The following is a 17,996-nucleotide window of genomic DNA, read 5'->3' on the forward strand; positions in this document are numbered from 1 at the left end:
AAAACTGTACTTCATACTAGGTAAACAAATTTAAAGCTATACACTTTATATACAAAGTAAACATTATTTGTAGAGTGTCTTATTGTTGGATTGACGATTTTAGATCATCAGTGTGAAAAATAATACGAACTGTTTTTATTGAAAAAGAAATTTGAAGATGAAAATAAAAAATAAATAAAGCTGAATTATACTATACTAGTGACTAAGTCGGTAAAAACATTATAAAGCTTTAATCTACACACTTTCTCTATATACTAAGTAAACACATGAATTTTAGATTATCTTATTGTTAGATTGAAGATTTTTAATTCACGATTTTTTTTTTTATTTAAAGAAAATGTTGGAGATGAAAGTCACAGTAAAAAAATAATATTGTACTATACTATACTAGTCGGTAAAAAATTAATAAAGCTATGTACTAACTAAACACAAAGTTGTAGATTGTCCTATAACATTTAATGAGTGGGTCTAATGAGACATGTTTTATATAGATTTTTAAATCAGTAAGAAATATTTTTAAAATGAAACTATAAAGAATCTTTGGTGATGAGTTAGTAAAATTTTCAATATCTTTACAATGAAAATTCGTATAAATAAAAATTTAATTATAAGAACTGAGTTATATCCTCGATCGAAAAGCTTCACGATGTTTTTAATAAATGTATATTCTCTAATAGTTTTGTTCTTAGTGCGGGACTGAATACTTATTGTAGATGACTTCTGTGAAACCAGTAGATGAACTCTTTAGCTATCTCATCGTGAATGATAAATCACGGAACCAGTTTTGAAATCTGTCTGTGTGTCCTGCCAACTCAGACGAAAAAAATATGGATAGTCCGTCGAATTTTAGACAACGTAAGATTTTTAGGCTCGTGAAGAATTGATAATCATGTTAAAAGTCTTTAAAATGTTTATTGTTAATCGTTCACTTAAAATATCTGTGGCACACACAACAAAGAAATGTTTTCTACAGTAAGAGCCTTCGTCCACAAAAAGGGGGGTTTGATGTTTTTGAGTCGGTAATTATGTGATTTCTGACTCAACTCCCACCAATAATTCATTATGGGTATCAATAGATCTAACAATTACAATTAAAAAATGAGGCAGGCATTACCTGTGAATGGGGAATAAGTCAGTTTGAATTATTTTTTTTGTAACTTTCATATTTGTTAAAAAAAAAAGAAACAGAAATACCATAATGCTTCCATTTGGTTCTGTTGTTAGAGATTTTACTTTTGACGTTATTTAAGTTATGACGTCATGGTCAATGTAAACAAAGAAAAGCAATGCATCAGGTAACGTTAATTCATATCAAAGACAAAGAATTATTAAAAATGATCCTTGAGTTCCTCTATTTTACTAGACTACTCAAAGTCTCACGACAACAAGAGCGGAAGAAGGAAGTAGATTTGTACGCGGGAATTAAAAAAGTCGACAAAAAAATTTTTGAATGATTTTGAGTTCATTAGTCAAATGAAAATTTCGGGAAATTTTCCAGGTTTTTTTTTTTTTTATGGATTTTTCTACTGTTTTAAATAGGGACATATTATAAAAAAATTCAGACATTGAAATATTATATATAAATCATTAAATATGTTGAACTCAGAGTAAGGAGCAGTCTGTGGTCTGGTGTATCCGTGCACATGTCATGGGGCTTTTGGCTTCACTTTGGTAATCCTACCGAAACAGAAATCTGATCATAATATACCTTATCGCTATTTGTCGGCTATTACTGGACATCACAAAGGTTCCTGTAAAGTCATAATACAAAATATATGATGCATTGGCTGCAACAATGGAAAAGTAAGCGTTGTATAACGTCAATAGTTCAAGTTGGACAGATTCTCGGGTCACCCAGGAATGACGATAAGGTGTACAATATGTGAAAAACTTACTTTATGATTTTGACAGAAATTTAAAAATCAGCTGATTGCATTTCATAGCTAGAGACAATGATAGAAACAAGCACACTGGGCATTATGTGCGTCTGTATATATGCGTCCATCTGTTCATTTGTCCATTTTTCCTGTTTTATAGTTTATGGTCAAGGTATTTTTTGTTAAAGTTGAAGTCAAATCAACTTGAAACTATGTAAACGTTCCCTATCATATGTTGTGATCTTTCTTATTGTAATGCCAAATTAGAGTATGACCCCAATTTCCCAGTCCACTGAATAATATGTTTGAATTCAAAAAATAATTTATGCAGACTTTGTCCCCTTTCACAGATCATACCTGCCTCATATTACATTGTAGTATGAAGAAACTGTTGAAGTGTGTACAATAAAGTTATTTCAGAAAAAGTTTAACTCTGAAATATTGAGACAACTACAAAACAGGTATCACTTAATGTACAATTAAAATGTTATAAAAATCCGACTATGTGAATTGTAACGTTAAGCATAATATAAAAAAACAGGATTGGGAGGGGGCATTTTTAAAGTTATAAGTTATTAAAAACATTGTGATTTGCTGGCTCAAAATTAATTGCTGTGCAACATATCTTTGCTAATCATTATTTCACTTGTGGAATTGTAGTGTGTACCTGTATGGCACGCCTGAACCACTTTTATAGATAATCCTAGATTATCTCAGATAAACCAGGATTTTCTCAAATAAACTAGGATTATCTCACTTTTTTACATTAAGCTCAGATAAACCGGGATTATCTCGATTTTTTCCAGATAATGCGGGTTTATCTCAGAATTTTCAGATAAACCGGGATTTTCTCCAGATAATGAATTTTCTATATTTTCTCAGATAAACTAGAATTTTCTCGAATTTGAATTAAGCTGAGATAATCCTAGTTTATCTGAGATAAACCGGGATTATCTGAGAAAATCCGGGATTATCTGAAAATTCTGAGAAAATTGATTATCTGAAAAAAGGAGCCAATAGAAAGTCACGACACATTGGAAGATAATTTCATGGTCATAAGGGATAAGATATAGAGACCATGGTGCATCTTTACAGACAGAATAATGAAAGATAAGACTCTTACGGGAAACGTTTTAGAACGTTTAATTTTTCTAAATTTTATAAAAAATAACAATTGATTTATTTAGGATGTATATGTATTACAGGTATATCGATATTAATGAAGATCAGAGGGAAGTTGTCTTGAGAGTTTCTTTTAAGAGAATTTGAATGTAATATCCGTATTTTTCCTTATGAAGATAGTGAAATATGTTACATAAATCTGACATCCGCACAATTAACTAGGACAAATAACTTTAATGTTGAAATAAGTTTAGCACAGATGAAATACACCATTTAGAAGTCCTAAAGGGTTTCCTTTTAGAAAGTTATAATCTTAATTAAAAAAGATATCACGCTCCATTTTTCTTTCCGTAATTTTCTCTATTAAAACAGTGAAATATGGTATCATACATTTTATTGCTTAATGTTACATTTTAGTACTTACATTTTGTATTTTATTAGTAAATTGAAATATAAAGTTTTAAGTGTTTTATGTTAATTAGATAATCTAATCATGATGATGACAAATGCCCAATACCTGAAATTTATTACCTTACAACTCTATTATATTGTTTATTAGTTTGTTATTTAACGACACGTGCCCAGTGCATTGTTAACCATTACACAAACGCTGTTAACACGGGTGTTTGATCGCCACATTTTGCATTGAATTAGATCTATTTTTTTGCAACTTGTATCTTTATTTTTGTTCTAAGAAAACCTTTCGTACTCAGTGCATTCAGGAGGTCCTGGGCGGTTTTAAGACTTTCTGGAAAATAATTACTTAAAATATTTTTTTTTAGTGTTAAATGAAATACATGTAAATTCATGGAGTGTCAGTGAGTTTTAATTTATTATACAAATGAGAGCCCAACTTTGGTAGTCCAGATTGAACATATTGGGCAATCGTATATATGCAATCAGGAACAGATGTATCCACAAAATTATGATAACATTTTATGTACTTTTCTGCTTTAATAAATCATTTTTAATACACAATACTATTTATAAATCAATGTTTAAAAGTCACCAATTTATGCTAATTAAGAATAAAACTTCATATAACATATTGTAATACTTAATCTTGTAAAAATTTTCATTAATAAATACTTTTTAAACTAAGATTAAAATTGCATGTGTCATTCGGTCATTTCATGTGTCATTCAATCATTTAATGTGTCATTCAATCATTCGTGTTACGTATCTCTAGTACTTATCTATGGATAAGAGCTAACACTACCAAAACAATTTCACTAGAATTAATCGAAAAATTCTAGAAAAAACTACCTCTATAAAGCTTATACTCTCATTACCAACTTATGTAGCAGATGTTACTATCATCATCCTAAACGGAATACTTTCAATAGCCCAACTTCATATTAGACTATTGAACAACATCTTTTGTGCAAGGAATCGAGTGGCGCTATGTTCAAAAATCTGAAACTATAGGGCTAAAAATCTGAAGAAAAAAACGGAAAAAAGTGGGGTTGGCCTATTTTATGGCTTCTTGAGAAAAACAATGAGGGAGTCACCGGGTATGACTATTTAGGTCTTGTAGAGGAGAAACAGGCGCATCTTTTGCGCAACGTATCGAGTGGCACTATGTTAAAAAAAATATGAAAAAATGGGGACTTTTTTTTCATAGCCGCTATAGAAAAATAATTAGGGGTGTCACGGGGTATAGCGTGGTGAAAGATATACAGAGTGATTGTAGATATACAAAGTGTTGTTAGATATACAGAGTGGTGATTAAATTCTTTTAAATTCGACGTCCAATTGTTTGATACTCAAATCGACGCCCAATGACAATGTGCCGTCATGTATTGCCAAAAACGACGTCCGATTTATAGTAGTCTTCTCTTATCGATGTCCACTATTAATGGATAATAGAATAACAAATTGCTGCACTTACACTTATACATGTAAATGCATATTGATAAATGACATGCGAGTATACTTAAATAAGAACCGAACGACAAAGAAAACTAAACGAAATATATATATAGGGCAACACTCAGTCTTCAACAATGGACAAAATAAAGAAGTATAAATGCCAACTGTTAAAGTATTATAATTTGGACTCTGTAAAAGTTTGTCAACAAATTCATTTGTTTTACACCTGGAGTGAAAAATATACAAAATAAATTGGCATTATGTTTTTATGTTGTGCTGTTACACCATTGTCTCGGATTAGAGGAAGATTAAGCGCTCACACACATGTTAAACCCAGCCAAATATTTTATGTGCCTGTAGTATAGTGGTTGTCGTTGGTTTATGTCTTGAATATTTGTTGTTCAGATTTTTTGTTTTAAGTTAGTTTTTAGTTGTATAATAATTGTTTTATATGTGTCATGTCGTGACCTTTAATTGCTCAATGATTCCTTGTTGAAGGACGTACAGTTCCCTATAGATATAAGAAAATGTGGTTTGAGTGCCAATGAGACAATTCCCCATCCAAGTCACAGTTTATAAAAGAAACCCGTCATAGGTAAACATACGGTCTTAAATACGGAGCCTTGGCTCACACCGAACAGCAAGCTGTAAAGGTAAAGGGCTATATAATTGCTTACATCCACTTTATTTGAACTCTGGTCTATAGTTGTCCGATTAGCAAACGTTTCATTGTTTTTAATAAGCTTTTAAATTACATAAAAATGATATTGCCACCTGTAAACATCGGTAATACATTAAAAGAGAAAAAATAATATATTTTATTTGTCACATATACTATGTTTAGGTTGTAAAAATATTGACTTAGAACTGTCTTTACTACTTTTTTTTTTTATCTTTATTCTTCTCGGACAATCCAACTTTCAGTTCTGTTATAAACCTTTTTTGTCCCAATTTTCACAGTTTTGTTCAGTTTTTAAGACATATTTTTGTATAATACGGCATGTCGACAAAAAGGTCTCGGCGTTTGGATCTTTCCATAGGTCCATTAAAACGGACAACAATTAGAGAAGCTAAAAATTGGACTTCGATTAGAAGAGCCAAAAATTGGACCTCAATTAGAGGATGATAGAATTGGCCGCCGATTTGCAAAATATACAAATTGGTGATAGAAATAAAGTGTAGATAGATATACAGAGTGGTGGTAGAAATACATTGTGGTTGATGATAGACAAAATTGTGATAGATAAACAGAGTAGAGGTAGATATACAGAGTGGTGGTAGATATACAGAGTGGTGATAGATATACAGTGGTGATATATTTATATAGAGAGAAAGGTGATAAATATACAAAGTGGTGATAGATATACAGAGTGGTGGAAGATATACAGAGTGATGATATATATATACAGAAAGGTGATATATACACATATTGGTGATATATTTACAGTGGTGAAAGATACACAGAGTTTTAGTAAATATATAGAGTGGTGGATGATAGACAAAGTGGTGATAGATATACAGTGTGGTGGAAGATATACATAGTGGTGATATAGATATAGAGTGGTGATAGATGTATAGATAACGATAGATATACAGAGTTGTGGTAGATATACGGAGTGGTGGTTGATATACAGAGTGTTGAAAGATTTACATAGTGTCGGTAGATTTACAAAAAGGTGATATTAATACAAATTGGTGATAAATATACATGGGAGTGATAGATATAGAGAGTGGTGGAAGATATACAGAGTGGTGATATAGATACAGAGTGGTTATAGATTTACAGAGTGGTGAAAGAAATACAGAGTTTTGGTAAATATATAGAGTGCTGATAGATATACAGAGTGGTGACAGATAAACAGGTTGGTGATATATATACAGATGTTGATAGATATACAGATGTTGATAGATACACAAAGGGGTGATAGATATACAGATTATTGTTAGATATACAGAGTGGTGATTGGTTTACATAGAGGTAATAGATATATATAAAGATGTGATATATGTACAAATAAGGATGGATATACATAGTGGTGATAAATAAAAAGAGTGGAGATAGTTATATGTAGAGTGGTGGAAGATATACAGAGTGGTGTTAGACTTACATAGAGGTAATTTATATACAAGTATGTGATATATATACACTTAAGGAAATATATAAAGAGTGATGATAGATATACAGATTGGAGATAGATGTGGAGTGGTGATAGATGTATAGATGAGATTAGATAAACAGAGTGGTGGTAGTTAATAGAGTGGTGGTTGATATACAGTGTGGTGATAGATATACAGAGTGGTGGAAGATATACAGAGTGGTGATAAATATACAGAGGGGTGGTATATTTACAGAGTGGAAATAGATATACAGAATGCAGATAGATGAACAAATTGGTGATAGATGAACAGATTGGTGATAGGTATACAGAGTGGTGATAGAACTACTGATTGGTGATAGATATACAGAGTGGTGATAGATACAGAAAATTGGTTGATATACAGAATGGTAGTAGATACACATATTGGTGATATATATACAGAGTGGTGATATATGTACAAATTGTCGATAGATATACAGAATGGAGATATATGTACAGATTGGTGATAGATATACAGAGTGGTGATATGTGTCAGATTAGTGATGGATATACAGAGTGGTGATAGAGTGGTGACAGATATAGTGATAATATATATACAGAGTGGTGATAGATACACAGAGTAGTGATAGATATACAGAATCGGGATAGATGTATAGATTGGTGAAAGATATACAGAGTGGTGATATGCGTACAGATTGGTGATGGATATACAGAGTGTAGATAGAGTGGTGATAGATATATACTAAGTGATAATATATATAAAGAGTGGTGATATATATACAGAGTGGTGAAAGGTATACAGAGTGGTGATAGATGGTCAGATTAGTGATAGATATACAGATTGGTGAAAGATATACATAGTGGTGATAGATATACAGAGTGTAGATAGAGTGGTTAAAGGTATACAGAATGGTGATAGATGTTCAGATTAGTGATATATATACAGATTGGTGAAAGATATACATAGTGGTGATAAATATACAGAGTGTAGATAGAGTGGTGATAGATATATACTTAGTGATAATATATATAAAGAGTGGTGATATATATACACAGTAGTGTTAGATATACAATTTGGTGAAAAATATACATAGTGGTGATAGATATACAAAGTGGTGATAGACTTACATAGAGGTAATTTATATACAAGTATTTGATATATATACACTTAAGGAAATATATACAGAATGTTGATAGGTATACCGATTGGAGATAGATGTGGAGTGGTGATAGATGTATAGATGAGATTAGATAAACAGAGTGGTGGTAGTTAACGGAGTGATGGTTGATATACAGTGTGGTGATAGATATACAGACTGGTGGAAGATATACAGATTGGTGATAAATATACAGAGGGGTGATATATTTACAGAGTGGTGATATATGTACAGATTGTCGTGAGATATATAGATTGGTGATATATATACAGAATGCAGATAGATGTACAGAATGCAGATATATGTACAGATTGCTGATAGGTATACAGAGTGGTGATAGATGTACAGATTGGTGATAGATATACAGAATGGTGATATATAAACAGGTTGAAAAAAAAATATACAAAGTGGTGAAAATGTACAAAGTGTTGGTAGATATACAGAGTGGTGATAGATATACATATTGGTGATATATATATATACAGAGTGGTGATATATGTACAGATTGTCGATAGATATACAGATTGGTGATTGATATACAGAATGGAGATAGATGTATAGATTGGTGATAGATATACAGAGTGGTGATATGTGTACAGATTGGTGATGGATGTACAGAGTGGTGATAGAGTGGTGATAGATATATACTAAGTGATAATATATGTAAAGAGTGGTGATAGATATACAGAGTAGTGATAGATATACAGAATCGGGATAGATTTACAGAATCGGGATAGATTAACAGATTGGTGAAAGATATACAGAGTGGTGAAAGATATACAGAGTGGTGATAGATGTTCAGATTAGTGATAGATGTACAGAGTGGTGATATGTGTCAGATTGGTGATGGATATACAGAGTGGTGATAGAGTGGTGACAGATATAGTGATAATATATATATACCGAGTGGTGATAGATATACAGAGTAGTGATAGATATACAAAATCGGGATAGATGTATAGATTGGTGAAAGATATACAGAGTGGTGATATGTGTACATATTGGTGATGGATATACAGAGTGTAGATAGAGTGGTGATAGATATATACTAAGTGATAATATATATACAGAGTGGTGATTGATATACAGAGTAGTGATAGATATACAGAATCGGGATAGATTTACAGATTTGTGAAAGATATACAGAGTGGTGAAAGATATACAGAGTGGTGATAGATATACAGAGTGGTGATAGACTTACATAGAGGTAATTTATATACAAGTATGTGATATATATACACTTAAGGTAATATATACAGAGTGATGATAGATATACAGATTTGAGATAGATGTGAAGTGGTGATAGATGTAGAGATGAGATTAGATAAAAAGAGTGGTGGTAGTTAAGGGAGTGATGGTTGATATACAGAGTGGTGATAAATATATGGAAGATACAGAGTGGTTATAAATATACAGAGGGGTGATATATTTACAGAGTGGTAATAGATATACATATTGGTGATATATATATACAGAGTGGTGATATATGTACAGATTGTCGATAGATATACAGAATGCAGATAGATGAACAGATTGGTGATAGGTATGCAGAGTGGTGATAGATGTACAGAATAGTGATATATATACAGAGTGGTGATAGATATACAGAATGCTGATAAATAAACAGGTTGAAAAAAGATATACAAAGTGGTGAAAAATATACAGAGTGTTGGTAGATATACAGAATGGTAGTAGATATACATATTGGTGATATATATATAGAGTGGTAATATATGTACAGATTTTCGATAGATATACAGATTGGTGATAGATATACAGAATGGAGATAGATGTACAGATTGGTGATAGATATACAGAGTGGTGATATGTGTCAGATTGGTGATGGATATACAGAGTGGTGATAGAGTGGTGACAGATATAGTGATAATATATATACAGAGTGGTGATAGATATACAAAGTAGTGATAGATATACAGAATCGGAATAGATGTATAGATTGGTGAAAAATATACAGAGTGGTGATATGTGTACTGATTGGTGATGAATATACAGAGTGTAGATAGAGTGGTGATAGGTATATAGTAAGTTATAATATATATAAAGAGTGGTGATATATATACAGAGTAGTGATAGATATACAGAATCGGTATAGATTTACAGATTTGTTAAAGATATACAGAGTGATGAAAGGTATACAGAGTGGTGATAGATGTTCAAATTAGTGATAGATATACAGATTGGTGAAAGATATACATAGTGGTGATAGATATACAGAGTGTACATAGACTTACATAGAGGTAATTTATATACAAGTATTTGATATATATACACTTATGGAAATATATACAGAGTGATGATAGATATACAGATTGGAGATAGATGTGGAGTGGTGATAGATGTATGGATGAGATTAGATAAACAGAGTAGTGGTGGTTGATATACAGTGTGGTGATAGATATACAGACTGGTTAAAGATATACAGAGGGGTGATATATTTACAGAGTGGAAATAGATATACATATTGGTGATATATATACAGAGTGGTGATATATGTACAGAGTGACGTGAGATATACAGATTGGTGATATATTTACAGAGTGGTAATAGATATACATATTGGTGATATATATACAGAGTGGTGATATATGTACAGAGTGACGTGAGATATACAGATTGGTGATATATATACAGAATGCAGATAGATGTACAGATTGCTGATAGGTATACAGAGTGGTGATAGATGTACAGATTGGTGATAGATATACAGAATGGTGATATATAAACAGGTTGAAAAAAATATACAAAGTGGTGAAAAATATACAAAGTGTTGGTAGATATACAGAGTGGTAGTAGATATACATATTGGTGATATATGTACATATTGGTGATATATGTATAGAGTGGTGATATATGTACAGATTGTCGATAGATATACAGATTGGTGATAGATATACAGAATGGAGATAGATGTACAGATTGGTGATAGATATACAGAGTGGTGATATGTGTACAGATTGGTGATGGATATACAGAGTGGTGATAGATATATACTAAGTGATAAGATATATACATATATACAGAGTGGTGATAGATATACAGAGTAGTGATAGATATACAGAATCGGGATAGATTTAAAGATTGGTGAAAGATATACAGAGTGGTGAAAGATATACAGTGGTAATAGATGTTCAGAATAGTGATAGATATACAGAGTGGTGATAAGTGTCAGATTTGTGATGGATATACAGAGTGGTGATAGACTGGTGACTGATATAGTGATAATATATATACAGAGTGGTGATAGATATACAGAGAAGTGATAGATATACAGAATCGGGATAGATGTATTGATTGGTGAAAGATATACATAGTGGTAATATGTGTAGAGATTGGTGATGGATATACAGAGTGTAGATAGAGTGGTGATAGATATATACTAAGTGATAATGTATATACAGAGTGGTGATAGATATATAGAGTGGTGATAGACTTACATAGAGGTAATTTATATACAGTCAAACCTGATTAAACCGGACCCTGAATAAACCGGTTTTCTGTCCATTCCGGCCGAAAATGAAAGTCCCATTTTTTTTTCCTTTAAAGTCTTTGTTAAAATACCCTTTGTAAAGCGGACCTTGTGTATTCCGAATTCCGGTCTTATTATGCAGTCCCAATACTCTTAATTACATTAATTATGACCTGTCAAAACCGGTTTGTCTAATTAATTTCAAAATCGATATGCAATCAAAAGATATTTATTTATACAATATGGCTTTTCAGCATAATCAATTAGTCAGGTGTTAAACTGTGAACTGACAATCGTACAGGAGTGAGCTGTATTATTTATTAAAACAGTATAAACGTGTCAATTAAACGAAAAGACACATCGAATATATCTCGGATTGAACTTACATTGTAACTTGGATGAACAAATTAAAAAAATTGCGGAGTAAGAAATAATTACATCGTGATTTCAAAAATCCTGGGTTCCCATGACCTTGATAATGAAAAACACCCGGATGGCAACAATCAATGGATATTGTACACTGTACGACAACGTTTCGATAGTGATGAAATTACGTTTGGTAATATTCTGGCTTTTTAATCGGCCATGGCATTCCAACGTTTCAAATAAACGATCATGGAAGAATATCGAAATTCTCGTCTCACAATCCAAACAACGCGAGTATTATGATGCAAATGCAAACAATGAAAGAAGAAGTGAAAGTATTTTAATTTATCAGATATAATCTACAATCTGACAGAGAGAACTTTTACATGCAAAATATCGGACTTCAATAGTCATTAACTTCCGGTCAAACGAAAACCTGAATAAACCGGCTCACTGTCCAAACCGGCCTTTTTTCATAGTCCCGTAGCCGGCCGGTTTATACAGGTTTTACTGTACTAGTATGTGATATATAAAATTGATAATGGAAACGGGGAATGTGTCAAAGAGACAACAACCCGACCAAATAAAAAACAACAGCAGAGGGTCACCAACAGGTCTTCAATGTAGCGAGAAATTCCCGCACCCGGAGACGTCCTTCAGCTGGCCCCTAAACAAATATATACTAGTCCAGTGATAATGAACGCCATACTAATTTCCAAATTGTACACAAGAAACTAAAATTAAAATAATACAAGACTAACAAAGGCCAGAGGCTCCTGACTTGGGACAGGCGCAAAAATGCGGCGGGGTTAAACATGTTTGTGAGATCTCAACCCTCCCCCTATACCTCTAACCAATGTAGTAAAGTAAACGCATAACAATACGCACATTAAAATTCAGTTCAAGAGAAATCCGAGTCTGATGTCAGAAGATGTAACCAAAGAAAATAAACAAAATGACAATAATACATAAATAACAACAGACTACTAGCAGTTAACTGACATGCCAGCTCCAGACTTCAATTAAACTGACTGAAAGATTATGATTTCATCATATGAACATCAGGCACAATCCTTCCCGTTAGGGGTTTAGTATCATACCATCATAACATATATGAGAAGAACATAACCCGTGTCATGCCAACAACTGTTTTAGAATAAATGTGTTTAGTTCCGATGCAAAGACCTTATCAGTGACTCAATATTAACGCCAAAATATGCAATCTTTAATGACTTGACAACAGTATCGTAATTATATCCCTTCTTAATAAGTCTATTCAAAGGTTTTGTAAGTTTCTGAGGTGAATACTGACACCTTTGTGCTTTATAAAGAATATTACCATAAAAAATTGGATGTGAAATACCTGAACGTATTAGAAGTCTGCATGTTGAGCTATATTTACGAATGATGTCTTTATACCGATGATAAAATTTAGTAAATGTTTTGACTAGTTTGTGATATCGGAAACCCTGGTGTAATAATTTTTCAGTAATACATAAATTTTTCAGTAATACATAAATATACACTTAAGGAAATATATACAGAGTGACGATAGATATACAGATTTGAGATAGATGTGGAGTGGTGATAGATGTATAGATGAGATTAGACAAACAGAGTGGTAGTAGTTAACGGAGTGGTGGTTGATATACAGAGTGGTGATACAAATACAGAGTGGTTAAAGATATACAGAGTGGTGATAAATATACAGAAGGGTGATATATTTACAGAGTGGTAATAGATATACATATTGGTGATATGTATATACAGAGTGGAGATATATGTACAGATTGTCGATAGATATACAGAATGCAGATAGATGAACAGATTGGTGATAGGTATACAGAGTGGTGATAGATGTACAGATTGGTAATAGATATACAGAGTGGTGATAGATATACAGAATGCTGATATATAAACAAGTTGAAAAATGATATACAAAGTGGTGAAAAATATACAGAGTGTTGATAGATATACAGAGTGGTACTAGATATACATATTGGTGATATATATATACAGAGTGGTGATAAATGTACAGATTGTCGATAGATATATAGATTGGTGATAGATATACAGAATGGAGATAGATGTACAGATTGGTGATAGATATACAGAGTGGTGATATGTGTACAGATTGGTGATGGATATACAGAGTGGTGATAGAGTGGTGATATATATATACTTAGTGATAATATATATACAGAGTGGTGATATATATACAGAGTAGTGATAGATATACAGAATCAGGATAGATGTACAGATTGGCAAAATATATACAGAGTGGTGATATGTGTACAGATTGGTGATGGATATACAGAGTGTCGATAGAGTGGTGATAGATATATACTAAGTGATAATATATATACAGAGTGGTGATAGATATACAGAGTAGTGATAGATATACAGAGTAGTGATATATATACAGAGTGGTGATAGATGTTCAGATTAGTGATAGATATACAGATTGGTGAAAGATATACATAGTGGTGAAAGATATACAGAGTGGTGAAAGATATACAGAGTGGTGATAGATATACAGAGGGAAGATAGATATACAGAGTGGTGATAGATACACAGAATTGGGATAGATTTACAGAATCGGTATGATAGATATAGAGAGAGGTAATAGATATACAGAGTGGTAGCTAATCTAGATATTGATGACATATATAAAAATTTTGTGGTAAAAATACAAAGTGGTTTTAGATAAACAGGATGGTGATAGATATACAGAATGTAGATAGATGTACAGATTGGTAATAGGTATACAGAGTTGTGATAGATGTATAGATTGGTGATAGATATACAGAGTGGTGATAGATATACAGAATGCTGATATATAAACAGGTTGAAAAAAGATATACAAAGTGGTGAAAAATATACAGAGTGTTGGTAGATATACAGAGTGGTAATAGATATACTTATTGGTGATATATATACAGAGTGGTAATATATGTACAGATTGTCGATAGATATACAGATTGGTGAAAGATATACATAGTGGTGAAAGATAAACAGAGTGGTGATAGATATTCAGAGGGGTGATAGATATACAGAATTGGGATAGATATACAGATTGATGGTTGATAGACACAGTAGTGGTTGTTAGACAGATTGATGATAATATACAGTGTGATGATAGATAGTTAGGGTGGTGATAAATATACAGATGGAGCGAGTTGTATATATATATTTATATTTGCAATTACCGAGGAAGGATATATGTTATCCGAAATATCTAACATAATGTTCGTTTTATTGTGTTTTTGGTGATGTTGTACGCTTTTAGACTTGTTATATATTTATATTTATTTATATATATACAGTTGGTAATTGATCGATATACAGAGTGGTAATAGGTATACAAGAGTGGTGATAGATATACAGAGTGGTGATATATATACAGAGAGGTGAAAGATATACAGTGGGGTAATAGATTTACATAGTGGTAATAGATAATGGTGATAGATATACAGTTTGAAAAAAGATATACAAAATGGTGAAAAATATACAGAGGTGGTAGATTTATAGATTTGTGATATATATACAGAGTGGTTATAGATGTACATATTGGTGATATATATAGAGTGGTGATAGATGTACAGATTGTCGATAGATATACAGATTGGTGATACATATACAGAGTGGTGATAGATATACAGAGGGGTGATATATTATAGAGGGGTGATAGATATACAGAGTGGTTATAGATATACAGGAATGATAGATATACAGTGATGATAGATATACAGAGTGATGGTAGATATACAAAGTGGTGAAACTACCACTCTTTATTTCTGTAATATTTTTTTATTCATCACCAGACTGTATATTTTTCATTACCTTGTATATATACTACCAGTTTGTATATAACAATAACATCTCCTTGCCTTATATATCATGTACTGTAGTACGACGCTAGATTAAAACTGACGAGGAAAGGTAACACACGGCCACCGAAAGCTTTATTTTGTGAAGCCCAGGTGGTCGTGTGGTCTAGCGGGACGACTGCAGTGCAGGCGATTTGGTGTCGCGATATCTCAGTAGCATGGTTTCGAATCCCGACGAGGGAAGAACAAAAAATTTGCGAAAGCAAATTTACAGAACTAATATTGTTGGGTTGATCTTTAGACGAGTTATATATATATATATTTTAAATGTACTTTTTCACTTTTTTTGTCTCTTGGAAAATGTTGTTTGTGCTGTTTTTAGACCCTTCTACAACGAAATTTGTTTTACAGGCACACGTATAAAAATTGCGGTTTTTATCCAACGCAATCTTAGGTTTGAACGTAGTTTTCAATTTAGACTCGTTTATATATATATATATATATTATAGGTACGTGTTGAATTTCTATTGTTATACTGAGAACCTGTTGATTGTCTTATTGATAAAGCAGATACGTGCTGAATTTCCTACTGCTATAGTAGGAACATGTTTATAGTCTTATAGTTATAGCAAGTTCATTTGGAATGTCCAATATCTTCAGCAGGTACTTGTCCTTTTGGTATAGTAGTTACTTGTTGAATATCCTTTTTGGTATAGTAGGTACTTGTTGAATATCCTTTTGGTATAGTATGTACTTGTTGAATATCCTTTTGGCATAGTGATACTAGTTGAATGATCTATAGTTGTTGCAGGAGTTTGGTGAATGTCCTCTAAATATAACAGGTTTTTGTTGAATATTTTATAGCTATAGTAGGTAAATGTTGGTTATCTCATTGATATAGTAGGTTCCTGTTGAATGTCCTATACCGTATCTATATCAAGTGCGTGGCAAAACCCTGTTATTATAGTAGGAACTTGTTGAATGTCTTATAGTTATAGTAGGAACTTGTTGAATTTCTATAGTTATAGCAGGTGCGTGTTGAATTTCGTATTGCTATAGCAGGTACTCATGTTGAATGTCTTGTAGTCATGGATGGTACTTGATGAATATCATATAGTCATAGCAGGTACAAATGTACTTGTTAAATTCCTGAAGTCATATCAGGTACTTGTTGAATGTCCTAGGGTTAAAGTAGGAAGTTAATGTATATCCTCTACATATATCAGGTACTTGTCAATGTCACATAGCTATAGGAGGTACTTGTTGAATATCCTATTGGTATAGTTCGTACTTGTTAGATGTCATATAGATAAAACAGGTACGTGTTGAATGTGCTATTGGTACACTAGGAACTTGTTGAATGTCTTATGAATAAAGCAGGTAAGTTTTGAATTTCCTACTATCATAGTAGGAACTTGTTTAATGTCTTATAGTTATAGCAAGTACTAGTTGAATGTCATATATCTAAAGCAAGTACTTCTTGAATATCCTAGCTATTGGTATAGTAGGTACTTGTTGGATATTCTATATGTATTACAGGTACGTGTTGAAATCTATCATACTAGGAACTTGTTCAATGTCCTATTGATTTTTCCATGTGAGCCATGGTTACCAGTAGTACAGGTACATATGTATGCATGGTATCTAAAATTACCCATAGCACTAGACCAGTAAAAGTTTTAAAGCATTAGGTAGAAGTGTCTGGTTGTAACAACGACCACCTGAACTATTCATGCTATTACCAGCTGTGGGCCATGTAATAGAGGTAGAGATAGAGTTAGACATTGACCTCTAAAATTGACCAAATCATTTATACATTTAAATATTATAATCCAAATTCATGAAAAAAATCCCACGCAGAGATTTTTTCTGATACTTATTTTTCTACATACCAAACATATGACAACATATTATGTTCTTTTGGTCTCGTAATCACCATAAAGGACCTCCTTTGAGCACAAAAAAGGCACAATATAGCAGAAAGGACCATAAAGGAGTTCATAAGAGCATAAAGGGTCTTATAATCACTGTTTTGTAAGGAAAACAAAGAATCAACAGAAATCGTAATTTGCTATGAGGAACAAAAAGAGCACATGGTCAACAAAAAAGGACTGCACAGCTGTATTTGGGGTATATGTTTCGTTGGGCTGTTTGATGAAACAGAAAATATACCTGTTGTAGTCTAG

At 32.3% G+C, this 17,996-nt stretch overlaps 1 protein-coding gene across 2 annotated transcripts in view; it reads left to right on the plus strand.

Moving 5' to 3' along the window:
• The first annotated feature begins 542 nt into the window (after positions 1 to 542).
• The window catches only part of LOC139516341 (protein YIF1B-like), a 29,350-nt gene continuing 11,896 nt past the window's right edge, over positions 543 to 17,996 (plus strand). Inside the window, exons 1-2 of one of the 2 annotated variants that reach the window (XM_071306395.1) lie at positions 785 to 855; positions 2,256 to 2,338. Coding sequence is in view for 1 of the 2 variants with exons in the window: in XM_071306394.1 (XP_071162495.1) it covers positions 828 to 855 (28 nt within the window). In the remaining variant the exon portion in view is untranslated. Of the gene's footprint in view, positions 856 to 2,255; positions 2,339 to 17,996 lie in introns of both variants that reach the window. The other variant, XM_071306394.1, reaches the window with a different exon arrangement.

Source organism: Mytilus edulis, chromosome 3, assembly GCF_963676685.1.
Source record: "Mytilus edulis chromosome 3, xbMytEdul2.2, whole genome shotgun sequence".
Taxonomy (NCBI): domain Eukaryota; kingdom Metazoa; phylum Mollusca; class Bivalvia; order Mytilida; family Mytilidae; genus Mytilus; species Mytilus edulis.